General features: G+C 34.6%; 1 protein-coding gene across 1 annotated transcript; it reads left to right on the top strand.

The window, feature by feature from the left end:
• The first annotated feature begins 271 nt into the window (after positions 1 to 271).
• On the top strand, positions 272 to 2,181 carry LOC141707150 (AAA-ATPase ASD, mitochondrial-like). The gene has a single exon (XM_074510167.1). It carries the CDS (start codon positions 419 to 421, stop codon positions 1,949 to 1,951), a length of 1,533 nt encoding a protein of 510 aa, XP_074366268.1. The 5' UTR covers positions 272 to 418; the 3' UTR covers positions 1,952 to 2,181.
• Positions 2,182 to 17,196: the final 15,015 nt, after the last annotated feature.

The raw sequence follows: 17,196 nt of genomic DNA, 5'->3' as shown, positions 1-17,196 counted from the left end.
TCAATAAAATTATTTCACACTGTCACATGAGTCATGACATATCACCATATAATCATTTTTTATATCATTTTTTCTGCCTCCCCGTTAGTCCTTGCACAATGATCCAAAGTAGTCCCATGTATAGAAAGTGTGGAACGAATCTATAATCCCTGCGGGGTCAAAAATGAAGACAAAGATCAACAACTTGACAATTACTATGATCCGCGGCACCTTCCTATTAAACAACTGAAAATTACGATTACAGACTGATTGGTCTTTGCCCTGTTATATAAACAACTCCCATAAGTGTTATCTTTGGTCTCAATTTGTATATTTATATACATCCCTCTCACTCTGTTTATAATTTATATTCTTGCAGCAAACTCTTCACTGAAGAGTCTTCACAGACCATAAAAATTTTACACATTTACTAAAGAATATGATAAGTGCTGAAATTATAGGCTCTGTGCTTGCAAGCCTAATGTTTGTGTGGGCAATTTTCAAGCAATATTTTCCGTATGACATTAGCCATTTTTTCGAAAGATATGGTCATAAACTTGTGTCCTTTTTCTACCCTTATATCCAAATCACATTTCATGAGTATTCTGGTGATGGTTTTGATCGTGGCACAGCCTATGTCGCAATTCAGCGGTACCTGGCTGCCAATTCTTCGGTCACGGCCAAGAGGCTCAAGGCTGATTCCGTGAAAGACACTGAAACGCTTGTTCTTAGCATGGATGATCATGAAGAGATTACTGATGATTATCAAGGGATTAAAGTATGGTGGGCGTCTAGCATGACTATGCCTAAGGCGCAGTCCATATCTTTTTATCCCCGAGAGGATGAGAAGAGGTTTTATACTCTGAGTTTTCACAAGAAGTATCGCGATTCTATTACCAAGTCTTACTTGAGTCATGTGTTGGCTGAAGGCAAATCTATCGCCGTGAAAAATCGACAACGAAAGTTGTATACCAATAATAAGAATGAGACCTGGTCTAGATATGGTGGAAGGACTATGTGGAGTCATGTAGTTTTTGAGCATCCAGCTAGTTTCCACACTCTTGCATTGGAGGCCAAGAAAAAGAAGGATATCATGAATGATTTAATTACTTTCAGTAAGGCTAAAGATTATTATGCAAAAGTAGGTAAGGCTTGGAAAAGAGGGTATCTTCTTCATGGTCCTCCTGGTACTGGGAAATCTACTATGATTGCTGCTATGGCTAATCTGTTGCAGTATGATGTGTATGATCTCGAATTAACTTCTGTCAAGGATAATACAGAGTTAAGAAAATTGCTTATCGATACTTCAGGAAAATCAATAATAGTTATTGAGGACATTGATTGTTCTCTCGATCTCACTGGGCAGAGGAAAAAGAAGGAGAAGGACGTGGAAACTAAAGATGAAAAAGACGCTGTTAAGAAAGCCGTTGAAAATGCAGGGACTGATGAGAGCAAAGTTACTTTATCTGGACTGCTAAATTTCATTGATGGCCTTTGGTCTGCTTGTGGAGGGGAAAGAGTCATCGTCTTTACAACCAATTATCTGGAGAAACTTGACCCTGCTTTGATTCGAAGAGGACGAATGGACAAGCATATCGAGATGTCTTATTGCTCGTTTGAAGCATTCAAGGTTCTTGCAAACAATTATTTGGATATAGAATCTCATGAACTATTTACAAGAATTGAAGAGTTGCTTGGAGAAACTGAAATGACTCCTGCTGATGTTGCCGAGAATTTGATGCCCAAGTCTGCTGAAGAGGATGGTGAGAGTTGCTTAAATTGTTTGATAAGTGCTATGGAGGATGCAAAAGTTGCAGTAGCTAAAGCCAAGGAGGAAGAGAAACTCAAGGCCGAGGAAAAAGAGAAAGTCAAGGCCGAGGAGGATATAAAACAAAAGATTGGGGAAGAAAAGAGTGTTGAAGAATCAGCAGCAAGCAAAGATGTGAAAGAAAATGGAGCACTGGTTATCTGACATATGTGTGCATTGTAGAGGCAAGGGAACTATGTTGCATTCTGCCTTCACATATGTCCTAATTTTCCGGGTCTGCATAGAATGTTGCAGATGTTGCTATTTTTGTTGCATTTCTAGTTTGAATCATCATTCAGTTGCTGTTGTCTAGGGACTACTACATATCTAAGTTTCCGATTTTTCTGCTACAACCTAATCACAGTTTATAATGAATAAACATATGTCAACATTAACATTTGCTGTTTTGAGTTACTTTTGGCACAACACGGAACATACAGGCGCATGTCCGGATAAGTTCAAAGGCTTCGTCTATACTAAACTATATTTGTGGTTATCTTACGTCTTTCAAATCAAGTCCGTGAGATTTAATTTTAAATTTAGGGGGCGTATTGAACTTGGATTTTAATCCATTATATATAATTCATGGATTTTAGTGGATTATATATAATTCATGGATTTTAGTGGATTATATATGATTTTGATTTTACGCGGATTTTAGATAAAATGTGGTAGAGTTGATGAAGAGTTTTTGGGATTTAAACACAATCCTTCAAAATTTCATAAATTATGGTGAGATTTCAAAAATCATAAAATACATTGAATAATCCCACAAAATCCATCATTTTATGAAATCCAAAAAAATCCGCCAGCATGTGAATACCATCATATTTTAATGAATTTTAAATAATCTCAGTTGAATACCATCAGATTTTAAGTATAATTTAAAATCCTGATTGAATACCACCGGATTTTGTAACATAATTTAAAATCCTAGTTGAATACCATCAATTTCTGATACATTTTCTAAAATCCCAGTTGAATACAACTAGATTTCATGAATGAAAAAAAATCTTTTAAAATCCTAGTTCAATACACCCCTTGATGTAAACACCTATTCCAACCCCACCAATAACATTTAATTTAATTAAATAATATTATTAAAATAATTATGTAGTCTCATATTCGAAATCTGTCGATATTATCTATATATAATTAATAAAGCCCGAAGGCCTTTTTCAAGTGAATTTACTTTTTATGCCCTCCTGTTTTGACAGTATTCACGTTTATTTCCTTCTGCTTCCCCTTCCTCCCGCCACTGTTTTCCCACGTGCTCCTCTCATTTCTCGCTCTCGGCTCTTAAAACCTGACCTCCTCTCTGCTCCTTCTCATCTCATCTCATCTCAGTCGTTGATTTTGTTGTTCCTATGATACGTGTTGGGCTGGGATGACTTACAGTTGACTGTTTTAATTGTTCTCTCTCCCATTTTCATGTACCCAATTTTCTAAGATTTTTTTGTTAGTTCTTGATGTGTCCATTCTCTGTTATTTTAACTTATTTTCTCTATACAAGGAGTGTTATTCTTGATGTATATATGATGATGTTGATTAAAAATTGAAAGACTTTGTGTTAATATATTTCTATGATTTTCAGGTGTTTGATGAAGTCCTAAGAAGAGTTATTGTTTTTTCATATTTTGAACTAACAAACTATACAAGGAGTGTTATTCTTGATGTATATTTGATGATGTTGAATAACAATTAAAGGACTTTGTGTTAATATATTTCTATGCTTTTCAAGTGTTTGATGAAAGTCCTAAGAAGAGTTATTGTTTTTTATATTTTGAACTAACAGGTTTTAAAATGGTGAATTTTCAGATTTATAGCCGAAAAGGTGTATCTTGCAGAAGATGTTAAAGTTCTCAGCAAAATCGAAGGTTAATAACTGCATTCATGTCTTTTAATTTATGCATATAAGATGTCAGTTCAATTTTATTGTTTTAAATTTTTGATAATATTGTAATTCCTATTAAATTTTGGGGTAACTTTGTTTAGATGCATATAAGATATTTGTAAAACTGCTCAATAGTTAATATAAATTTCACCACGTGTTTGATAAAATGCATAAACAAATTTTGCTGAATGTTATAGTTCAAAGTGTTTGATTTTGTTAGTTTTGTGTATATGATGAGGATAGGAAATAGGAAGTTAATTTTTGGATATGTTGTATATACTTTTTTCTTTATAGTGCATCTTGATTTAAACTCAAAATCCTATTTCCTTCCTAATCTATATGGTTCTTTGTCCTCTTAATTTATATTGAAGCAAGCTCATTTTATCGTATAAGATATTAAAGATTTGAACTAACAATTGTAAATGTTATTTTTGTCAGATTCGTAACATTCGTGACGGAAAATCAAGCTTCTCAAGCAGAAATTCAAGCTTCTCAAGTTTATGAGGAATTGCTTGCAAAAGATTTCATAGTTCTCACTAACATCAAGGTATGTAATGCATATAGGGTGTTTGATTAAAGTTCTCTTTAGAATTTTAGAACTTATGTACGTAATTGTCGTAGGAGTGGTGGACTTAACCGTTGCTTTCCACCATGTATTTGATACTTCTGAAGATTGAATCATATGGGATGTTGGTCATCAAGTTAGAATTTTACTTTTTAAAAATCTTTTTTTTTCTTTGACAACTCCAGTTGTTAAATATATCTGCAGACTTTATTTGTCTAGGACTCTAGGTATGGTGTTTAGTTTTGCATTAATCTATTGCATATCTTTCGAAGAATAAGATGCCAACGTGCACTATTTAGAATTCGAACCTATTTGTATATTTACTAAGTTATCAATTAATAATGTAGGACTTGATGGAATCTTGCTACTGGAGATTAACAAATTTTAAAATGGTGAATTTTTCAGATTTCTAGCTGAAAAAGTGTATATTGCGGAAGATGTTAAAGTTCTCAGCAAAATCGAAGGTTAATAACTGCATCCATATCTTTTAATTTATGCATATAAGATATCGGTTCAATTTTATTGTTTTAAATTTTTTTAATGTTGTAATTACTATTAATTTTGAGATAACTTTGTTTAGATGCATATAAGATATTAGTAAAACTGCTCTATAGTTAATATAAATTTCACCACGTGTTTGATAAAATACATAGAACAAATTTGTTGATTGTTATAATTTAAAGTATTTTAGAGATTTTGTGCTAATCTAACATCGTTATACTTTATTAGAATGTGACTGATATGTGCTTTGATTGTTCAGATGATTGTAGGTATAATTTTAAGGTAATGATGGACTTTTAATTATTCAAAAAGATGAGATAAGGTACTATGCTTTTAGATTGTAGAGAAAAAAATTCAGGGACATAATTTGATTACAATATTTTTAAGTTCAAGAAGTATGAAAGAATTAAGAAAAGAAATTAGTCAACGAGAGAAAACTGTTTGGTATGCAAATGGTGAGTTGATATGCTGGGATGTCAAGATATGTTGTCTGGGATCATCCGAGGAAAAAAACTTTCATTTTGGTCCTACATATGCTAGTTTGTTCAAAATTCATGTTAAATATAATGTCATCCAATTATGATTACAGGTGCAGCTACATGAATGTGCTGCTGGACAGCTTGGCGAAGAAACTTTCTCTTAATTTTAAAATTTTTCACAGGTCAGTGAAAATAATCACTTTTGAATCATTACACAATATTGTAAGGCTTATAAATGGTTTATCAGCACGTATGTTGACCATAATCCCCGGAAAGGCTTCTATTCTTGAAGGGATGCAAGGGTGGGAACTAAGGCCGATTGTATGTGGGCCTCGGCTTCCATGATTGATAGAGAAGTAAGTTCCACTGTTTCACTTATGTATTTGTAACACAGTTTTCGTAATTATATATCCTTACTTTTTTCCTAATAATAAAAATGTATACATTTCGTGTCCATAAATTCTCACCAGGCACCACATATCATATAAGATGCAGACACTAGCAAGTCTTATTGGGAAACTTTGAAGAAAATTGAGATGCATAAACCTAAATAGTTAGCTCATTCTCTTATGTGTATAACGGAAAAAGATCTCAAAAAAATTGAATGATTTCTTCCTTGTGATGCCCGAATGTTGAACTATATACTGATATCTTGACTACTATTAACCCCTTAAACTGTGTATTTTCCATTTTAATGATTAGGATACTGTTTTACATTTTCCGTGTATCTCCTTCTAGGAGCTTAAATGTGGCAATAGTCTCGGAATATGTACCACCTAAAGATTCCGGTACAAGTAAGAAAGCAACCACCCCAAAGGACCACATTGTCCAACATGCCACTAGAAACCAAAATGTGTCAATGGATGTTATTAAACATGACCTCTTTCTTCGGATCAAGATCTTTATAGAAGCTGCATTTGATATTGTCCATAAGGCAGCACACTCTCTTATCTCGCCTCTAGACACAGCTAGAAGGCGTTTTGTTTTCATGGCAGTAAAGTTAAAGCCAGTTTAGTTTCAGATGCTTCCATTGCTACTACTATTCTTGCTGAGGATGATCCTTGTAAGAACCCAAATTTTTGACATCAGTAAAAGACCTTTATGAATGGTAATATAATAACTTAAATTTTTGAGACCTTGTAAAACATTTAATGAATAGTAACCCTGACGGACGGGAAAAACTTTTGAGCCCACACTATGTAGTGCATGAGAAAATGAGTTTCGGAGTTGATATTACGATTATACGTACTAAATGAGTGTATGTAAATGCTATTAGTTTTCGAAGAAATTGAACTTTGAAAAACGACCGTATTTACGACTCATCAAGGATTACGGGAATCACAGTATAATTACGAGATTAAAACCCTACGGATTTATATTCAAGTATGATAATTAAAAGGAATAAATATGAAAGGAATTACGTCACGAACCATTTACGAATAAGTATTACGAAAACGTTTAAGCGACCGAGCGAACGCGTAAACGATTAAATAAACGTAACGCACTAACTAAACCATGGTAAGAGAGTAACCATGGTTACTTTATCAAATAGTAAGCTAACCATAGGATTATCAAGCAAGCTATCCAAATAATGTTCTAAGAAAGCTAACATAAGTAGTTTCTAGGAAGCTATCAAAGATTTGTCCCTAAGATTTGCAACAAGAATAAACCTAGGATTCAACCTAGGAGAATAAAAATCAAGTGCAAGATCTTCCACCCCATTTCCTAGAAGTTACCTAGCAAATCAACCAAGCTAAGCAACCAAGAGGAGTATAAATACCCCCATTGATGCTTCCATTCGGCCCTAATACAAAAGAAGGAGAATTCAAATTCAAATCTCCAAGTTATAGCTCTTGTAAAATCATCCAATTAATTCACAAGCCTCCTAGCAATTAAACTAAGGTAAGAAAATTCTTTTATCTCTTTTTATCAAGGTTTGATGGGTGGAATAAATTCAAGAAACTCACCAGTGAATAGTCTGAATAGTAACCTCTCTTTAGTTTCTAGATTTCAATAGGGGTTTTAGGTTCTAAAAATCATATCAAGCACTTCCAAGCCTCCACCATCCTCAAGAACACATCTCAAGCTTTCAAGAAAGGTAAAAATCTTTGGCCCAACTTTATTTAAGATCCATTTAGTATGTGGTAGAAAACTTAGTTAAAGAAGTGGTATTGTTGAGATCTTGAAGTTTAAGTTGAGTAGATTTAAGGTTGATTGTTGTTGCCCCAAGAACATGATGTTATTGAGAGGATTTATGTGTTGATGATGAAATGATGATTGTTGGTAGTTGTGTTAAGAGTTAGGGCGTAAACGAAACCCCGATCGTAAACGTAACTCCGTTAAAACCAACGAATCGTAACTTTAATTTTCTGCAGAAAGTTCCGAAGTTGTAAACTGTATTTTCTTGAAAATAACCCTTTTTAGGATATACAATGTTATAAGGATCGTTTAGGCGCTTGAATCGCTTGATTCCGATTTACGGATCAAAAGTTATGGTCGTTTGACTAAAAGTGATTTACGCGACAAAAACTGCTACGAATCACGAACTTTGAAAATATAAAGGATCAACTTAAATGTGTTCATAAATCATGAAATTTTTACAGAGAGTAACATATTGATTTTCCTAACTTCCATAAAAATTTCAAGTGAGAATAATGATTTCCCAATTTTATAAAAATATCAGAGCCGAGACCGCATGAGTAGAAACCGTAAGAATCCATAAGCGGAACCGACAGCGATAATGAGAATGAACCTAAGATACCTAGAAAAACGAAGCGACCATGATGTGAATAAGGACTTAAAAGAATAATAAGGGTAGCATAAGTTGAGAGGGTGCATAATAAGTAGCGCGTGAGTGCGAGTCGCCGTAAAATAGAACGGGACCTAACGAATTGTGTTTATGGTTATAGATCTCCAAGCGGAACCTAGAGCATCCTCCACCTCGAGATACCCAGGCAAGTTTTCAAACCCTACCTTTTAAGAACTGTTGTGTTGTGAATATTTTAAAAAACTGTGATATATGCATAAGATTGCTTTAAACTGTTTTACGAAGTTTGAGATGTATTACATTACTCAATAGTTGATAATTTCTAGTATATGTTCATACCGAGTTCGAAATATTATATTTAAACCGAGAGACGGTCGGTGTAAGCTTATAAAAACCCGGAGGTATCCCGGAGGAGTTTATAATTGAGAACGTTAACGCTAGCGAGTAGCGTGGCGTGTATATATTTTAGACCGAGGATCGGTCAGTTAAATTGATGAAAACCCGGAAGTATTCCGGAGGTGCCTATTTAAGAATATTAGCGCTACAATAGAGCGTGATGTATAAGTCGTAAGACCGAGAGTCGGTCAGTTTTGTTTTATAAAGTATAAACCCGGGAATCATCCCGGAGATGTTTTGGACGGTTATAAGTCCATAGTAGTACGTTTTAAAGGGACTCATCGTCCACTTACGAAACATTAAAACACCTCGAACTTTTATTAAAATGATTTCTCAACGATCGTATTTCCTCAACTATATTTTATTATTCGAATAACAAATACTATATACTTATTCCTTATTATGGGAGTAGTATACTCCAATGATTAATTATTTCAAAATCGATTAATTATTATAGATTAATTAATTATATAGACACAAACTAGTTGAGGAATATTATTTTAAATATTCTTTTAGAAAGTAAACTCATTCGAGGTTTGATTATTATCAGTTATTATTTAATTAATTATTATTCTTAAAAGGGTTTATTATTGATTTAAAAATCATAGATCCTGATTTAAAATATACTTTCTGATTTCAGAATATCATTCGAATAATTTCAGATCGTCGGTGAATATTATCCCGACTTATTAATATATTGAATATAGTTTCGAGAAGAAACTTTTCCCCCTTATTAATTATCTGTTGGCAACGGTCAACTCACATCCTTAGTACTTCCTCCGAAATTCTCGAAAGTACGTATATATATATATATATATACACTTATATCTTAAAGAGATAAGCTATTTTTATCAACAAGCAAAACGCTTGGGGAACTTCGATGTGGTTTGAGTTCTTGAGATTGATTTAAAGGACAAGGGAGGGGTATGCTTTGGTACTATGTGTGCTAGATGGACTACCAAAGGTACCGCAGGCGAAGGTACTCAGTGTACTCAGGAACTTGTGAAGTATGTGTATACCCCAAAATGGGACACGTAGCCCAAATGTGGCAAAGGTGATACCCGAGGGATGACGGTTTCGTCCTTCTACTAGTAGAAAAGGTTACTATTTCCGTAGTACGACAGATCATCGTATGCGGTGGCTCCAGTGAATATCATATTCTTCCAATTGGAATTATGATGCAATACCGTAACCCAAGCCTAGGTGTTGGGTTTACTAATAAGGTATTCGCGGGTTAATGAAATCCACTAAAGGATTGTTTTCATAAGAAGGTGTGTATCACCAAGGAAAACTATTTTGAAGAAAACGTATTTATCAACTATGATGTTTTACGTGAGTTTATCATACAGTCATTTTCATACTGTACATTATTATGCTGGGCATTATAGCTCACTCTTGCTTTCTTTTAAATGACACAACACAACAGATAACCAGTATGCCGGTGTGGGACCTGGCCACTTGCAGTCATGGGGAGGATCCCTGACAGCTTTGTCTCAGGTGTGCTAGAGTATCAGATAGATATAAGATATTAGTCGTAATTATTGTAACTTCATGTAGAGGTTATAAATAATTGTTTGAGATCCTATAAAGTACATTCGAGTGTAATAAAAGCAGATTACATCTTGTACATCGTTTCTAAGACTATAACTTGTGTGTGCGAGTATGAGATTGGGGTCTGTTGGATTATTGAATCAATACCAGGTTACACATGAGTGAAGGATGGCGTGACGACCCAGATTCCTGACCCCGGATTTGGGGGCGTTACCGAAATGGTATCAGAGCCTTAAGTTATAGTACTCAGAAATGAGAGTGTTAGGAGTCTGTCTAGATGTGAGATTTTGTAAGAGCTCATATAGAGTTCATCATTGGACTACCAGATGTAGCCTCAATGTGTAGGTTAGGATAAGTGTATATTTGAGGAATTAAGGTATGACTAATGAGACTATTGGAGATTATCAGAACGATGACGAGAAAAATTAGAATCATATTTGATTTGGCAAGGATGTGGATGTAGAACTTGGAGCTGAGTCTCCAGAGCATTTGGGGTAAAGACGATATTACCAACACCATATGTAAATTTTGATAACACGAGCCTTGATACTCGTAGTTCTTTATAGGTTGCCCGTAAAGGGGCATCACATATGAGGATCATGAAGTCTAATTATTAGCATACAGTTGAGGTTATTGACCCAAACTAGTTGACAGTGTCATTTTACCGAGGATGGGAATGCCGTAATAATCACAAACTCACCAGAGATAGTGTCCAATATACCCTTGAGGATTCTAATTCTATTACGGAATATTTGAATGTAATATAAGAATGTCATCATATGACGAGTCCACTATGTGATATTATTAGTGCACTTAACATGTAAGGTTATGATGGTTTAGCTCAAAAATCGAGAGCATTGAGAATTGATAGCATGTCTATAATTAAATGGCATAAGATTACAACGAGCGATGGTTTGATCTTAGAAACTTTTAAAAGGATAGACCAGTGAGTCTAGAGCGGAATTTTTTGGTAGAAATGATGTCAGAGGCAACGTATATATACACGTAGACCTCTAATATATTCGATAACGTATGTTCAATTACACACACTTGCCACTGAACTTATGGACTGCATTGAGATCCCTAAGAGATATCTTTGATCTGTTCACAGGGGGAACTGGCCACTTATAGTTAGTAACGGATGCATGTAGCAGGATACTATCGTCTTAACAGATATTTTTGGAATATTTCTGAGAAAGGTCTTCGAGGTAAAACACCGGAATGACAGATATACGTGCGAAAGTCAAGATTAGTAAGCGATTTTAAAATGATGTTGAAAGAGAAACTATTGAAACATGGAATTACGAAGAAAAAGAGGTGGGATCATCCTCAGATGGATAATGACGAGAGTTAGGATAATCAGTGAATTATTTTGGCACCTACTCACTGTCACGTTACTCCCTCCAAATTGTTGATCATTCGTAATGCCTTGATAAGTCATATCAGGCAATCCTTTTCGTTCCCTACTTTGAACTTCTGATGTGACCCTCTTGAATAGTCTTTCTCCTCATCATGACTTGTTCAATTCTTTTAGTTAATCCATGAACTTTCATTCATAGATTATGATCTTCTTGTTCAACTCAGAGATATTTATACTTCATTTCAAGTATCCACGAGATTTTTATATATAAATTTTCCCTCAATTCATCGATGAATATTCATAATGAGTATCTTCATTTGATTCTTCTTTCTTACTTACTCTTCTCAGTCGAGATTGTAAATATCTAACAAATTATTAAAAACATGGATGATCTAATATCCATATATTCCTCGGAAATCCTTTTCCTCTAATCGGGATGAAATTATATATTAAATTTTGAAATCATAGTAAGGGTATCAATTTGATATTGGTATTCCGATTCAATTCTATTTAAAGATCTGATAAAGTATGTGAACTAGAACCTATGAGTGTACCATTTATTTGGAAAGAAATATTTGATAAGAGGCTATCGATTGTTCCGATACCAAGACCACTCGATCCAGAGTTATAATTGTCTTTCTCGGCCCAAATTTAAAAACTCTTTATTTTAAAATCATCATCCAGGTACCCACAATTTCTTCAGTGGTTACGATGTTGAGATTTTTACAAACAAACTAAAATATGCCTGGTTGCATATGTTCTCATGAATGACTAGTTAATTATCCTAACTAGTCAAAATTTTAATTAATACTACAAAAGCCTAGCTAATCGTCCTAGCTAGTTGCTATGGGCCAAACCAATTGTGTTGGCCATTTTCTTAGCCGGTTGATAATATTGCTTGATATGGACTAGTTATTATTTTGCTAGTTCCACTTCCAATAAAAAAAAATTATTATTCCATAGTGCATTATATATGCCAGATTTAATTGTTGATGAAATTTTCAAAGAATGATTTAATTGAGACCTAACTAGGTCGCCCACTCAAACGAGAATTCATATTCAGTTTTATGAAATATTTTATTCTTTCGTTTGTATAACGAATATCCCATTAAAAAAAATTACAAAGTGGTTGTAGGACAATATACTTCCTTATTTATTAATCATTGGATAAAATTTCTTTTTTCAAAATATCATCTCTTGGAGACCTCAGTGGTTAACCTTTGGTTGAGGATGTCATTCGATATTTCTTTCATTATTCAAGAAGAAAAGTATTCTTTCAATGGGAAAATCTTACAAGTATCATTCGTATGATGTTATTATTCAGCAATCATTGCTTTCAATGGATATTCTCCATAATATCATAAAAATAGAATTCTAAGGACATGGAAGGATAATCCTTGTTATATTCTTCCTTCCAGGTTATAGATCTTCTGAGCGTCGTGACTCTTTTATTCAGAGCTCATTATTTGTTCAGATGTTAGATTTTGAAACCTTGTTAAGACTATCTAAATTTCATCGATATCGTGAAAATCTTTTTCCAAGGCTAATTGCCTTCCCAATAAAGAGAAATATAGTTGAGAACCGATTGTTGTAATATGAGACTGAAAGCCCAGTGCTATGATGGTGCAATCGGAGTATCGTGAGGAGTAAGCTGTTTTAAAAAGAAGAACACCATGTTTATTTATTATCATAAGTATCATTAATATGGTTATAGAAGAACGAAAATAGGGATACAACGTGATTAGTGAGGTACACTTCTATAAAACATTATCGGGATAGGTGCTAATAAATTCGGGAAAGACCAAGTATGTATGAATTTGAGGAATAAGATTTTCAAAAGGTAAAGGTAAGGTTAGTAGCAATCCCGTGCTAGAAATACTCGACGATAAAAATAGGATGTTGCGTGAAGTCTAATGATATGTCTACGCAGCTTAAGGACCGTGGCATAAGGCTTTCTAATAATAATCTAGAATAATTGCGATAAGGTTCGGAATGAAAGGGACAAGGAGTTTATTTATGAGGAAATTTGGAATTTTTTTTTACACTGAACACGAGATAGAGGATATAGTCAAAATGATCAAAGGCCATGATTGAGGAATTTATTATCATCAAGGAAAGGCCAATGTGGTGGCCAATACTTTAAGTAGGAAAATATATATGGAGGATGACAAATCTCAGAATAACTGATGAGAAGGATCGCATGAAAAGAACGCTTTATTACTTAACAAAAAGACTTAAAGATGCCTAAAAACGTAAACGGATATTAGTCGTGACAGAATATAAAAGGGGATGTCATCGAGTAGGTAAGTAAGTATTCGACATAGTTGGAAAATGAAAACGGAAAGGCGAGGGTTAAAATTTTGGCGATTTCAACTTGTAGATGACCCAAATAGGGTTAGGAGTTAATTATAATGAATTTTGAAGGAGGATTATCAAGAACCAAGTTAGCCGTCGTGCTATTTGAGGATTTTGAGTGATAGATTAAATAAGACCGCTTACTTTATTATGCAAACGATAGATGTCCACTTTACAAAATTGATATGAACGCGGAAGAGATAATTGGGACAGAGAGACCCCGTGACGACTGCGCCGCACAAGGACCCAAGATTTAATTTCACAACGGGACTATTTCCCAAGATATTTTGCAAAAAAGGACGGACGGAGGAATGACTTAGAGTTCTCAAATCGACAAGTAGAATGAGAGGACTATCCTGACCATTGCGAATACAACTAGTGGCTTAACTTTTATTTGGAACGGTTTGAGGAATCGCCTATTGTTGACGGATAATTTGTGTAGATGTACTTACCACGCTAGCCTATGAAAAATAGTCGTCGATATCCCTTATGAAGGGCAATGTGAAAGAATGAAGGATGTCATTGTCAAAACTGATAGAAGGCAAAGAAGATCGCACACGCCCTATAAAGGCCACTAGTAGCAGGTACCAATAAACGTGAATACGTCTAAGGCGCTAGCGAGAATAACGAGTACGACCCAGAAAGTGTCGTAGCACTGTAGATATTATACGGAGAATGATTAAAGAAGTCCAACCGATGACGGAAGCTGAACGTTGCACGATCCTAAAACGTGTCAATAAATTGCGTATGAAATGGTGCTTCCTTCAAAATGGCAACAGGACGATGACGTGCTTTACGTTACTACGGGAAGAAATGTTAAAACTAGCGCTAAGCGGGTAGCAGGAAACGAGCGTGTAGAAATGCGACGAGAACTTCTTACATAGAATAATCGACAGAGATGATGCGCCCAAAATGGGAAAATGTTAAGGAATGAAACTCTAGCACTAGTAGGAGCGAGGTAGGAGAAACGAATAAGTTGAAGGATGATTCCAAACACTAGAAGATGCGCTAATCGTCTATGTTATCAATTTTAAGGGAAATAAAGTGGCTAGTTGACGTTAATTGAATTATCGACAATAACAAGTTATCATGTGTGCGTTGGAACGGCTACAAAGCTTGTACGGAAGAAAGAATTGTTCTCTCTTAGGTTGGGAAGAAATTGGTAAGCGGAGGATACTGGACCATAGTTGAGTCGACAGACCAAAGGAATTCCTAGAAGTGGCAGCCCAGGACGAACAATAGAGATATGCGGACTAGAACTATAAAGACAAAAAGTACAAAGTAGCGGACCAAGTATTGTTGAAAGTATCTCCCGAGGAGGGAGTGATGAGATTCGAAAGGGAAAGAAATGTTGAACCCAAGATTTATTGGATCAGTTAAAGGATTAAAGGACTAAGAAAGCTGACTTATAAATTAACATTATCGTCGAACGGTCACTAAGTTTATAACGAGTACCACGAATCGAGATTAGGAAATTTAACCGTCAAAACTAAACATATGATTGAAAATGAGCTAATAAGCTCGTAGCCAGACTTAGCGTATGTCGAGTAACGTGTAGAGGTCATAAGACTACAAGGACGAGTACCCGGAAATATAATGGATGGATGAGTGGAAATTTTACGAAGAGATCAAATACTGCAAGGTTACCGTAAGAACTCGAGGTTGTCATGCGAGAAGCATATCCCTACCTGTTTCATTCCGGGACGGAATCCTTTTAAGGGGGGAAGACTGTAAAAACCCAAATTTTTGACATCGGTAAAAGACCTTTATGAATGGTAATATATAACTTGAATTTTTGAGACCTTGTAAAACATTTAATAAATAGTAACCCTGACAGACGGGAAAAACTTTTGAGCCCATACTATGTAGTGCATGAGAAAATGAGTTTCGGAGTTGATATTACGATTATACGTACTAAATGAGTGTATGTAAACGCTATTAGTTTTCGAAGAAAAATGAACTTTGAAAAACGACAGTATTTATGACTCATCGAGGATTACGGGAATAACAGTATAATTAATAGATTAAAACCCTACGGATTAATATTCAAGTATGATAATTAAAAGGAATAAATACGAAAGAAATTACGTCGCGAACCATTTACGAATAAGTATTACGAAAATGTTTAAGCGACCGAGCGAACGCGTAAACGATTAAATAAACGTAACGCACTAACTAAACCATGGTAAGAGAGTAACCATGGTTACTTTATCAAATAGTAAGCTAACCATAGGATTATCAAGCAAGCTATCCAAATAATGTGCTAAGGAAGCTAACATAAGTAGTTTCTAGGAAGCTGCCAAAGATTTGTCCCTAAGATTTGCAACAAGAATAAACCAAGGATTCAACCTAAGAGAATAAAAATCAAGTGCAAGATCTTCCACCCCATTTCCTAGAAGTTACCTAGAAAATCAACCAAGCTAAGCAACCAAGAGGAGTATAAATACCCCCATTGATGCTTCCATTCGGCCCTAATACAAAAGAAGGAGAATTCAAATTCAAATCTCCAAGTTATAGCTCTTGTAAAATCATCCAATTAATTTTCAAGCCTCCTAGCAATTAAACTAAGGTAAGAAAATTCTTTCATCTCTTTTTATCAAGGTTTGATAGGTGGAATAAATTCAAGAAACTCACTAATGAATAGTATGAATAGTAACCTCTCTTTGGTTTCTTGATTTCAATGGGGGTTTTAGGTTCTAAAAATCATACCAAGCACTTCCAAACCTCCACCATCCTCAAGAACACATCTCAAGCTTTCAAGAAAGGTAAAAATCTTTGGTCCAACTTTATTTAAGATTCATTTTTATGATCCATCTAGTATGTGGTAGAAAACTTAGTTTAAGAAGTGGTATTGTTGAGATCTTGAAGTTTAAGTTGAGTAGATTTAAGGTTGATTGTTGTTGCCTCAAGAACATGATGTTATTGAGAGGAGTTTGTGTGTTGATGATGAAATGATGATTGTTGGTGGTTGTGTTAAGAGTTAGGGTGTAAACGAAACCCCAATTGTAAACGTAACTCTGTTAAAACCAACGAATCGTAACTTTAAGCTTCTGCAGAAAGTTCTGAAGTTGTAAACTGTAGTTTCTTGAAAAATAACCCTTGTTTATGATAGACAATGTTATAAGGATCGTTTTGGTGCTTGAATCGCTTGATTCCGATTTACGGATCAAACGTTATGGCCGTTTTACTAAAAGTGATTTACGCGACAAAAACTGCTACGAATCACGAACTTTGAAAATATAAAGGATCGACTTAAATGTGTTCATAAATCATGAAATTTTTACATAGAGTAACATATTGAGTTTCCTAACTGCCATAAAAATTTCAAGTGAGAATAATGATTTCCCAATTTTATGGTTATAGATTTTCAACCGGAACCTAGAACATCCTCCACCTCGAGATACCGAGGCAAGTTTTCAAACCCTACCTTTTAAGAACTGTTGTGTTGTGAATATTTTACAAAACTGTGATATATGCATAAGATTTTTTTAAACTGTTTTACGAAGTTTGAGATGTATTACATTACTCAATAGTTGATAATT

The sequence above is a fragment of the Apium graveolens genome, chromosome 2 (assembly GCF_009905375.1).
Source record: "Apium graveolens cultivar Ventura chromosome 2, ASM990537v1, whole genome shotgun sequence".
Lineage (NCBI taxonomy): Eukaryota > Viridiplantae > Streptophyta > Magnoliopsida > Apiales > Apiaceae > Apium > Apium graveolens.
Note: the sequence above shows the minus strand (reverse complement) of the source record. Positions and strands in the feature narration are given on the sequence as shown.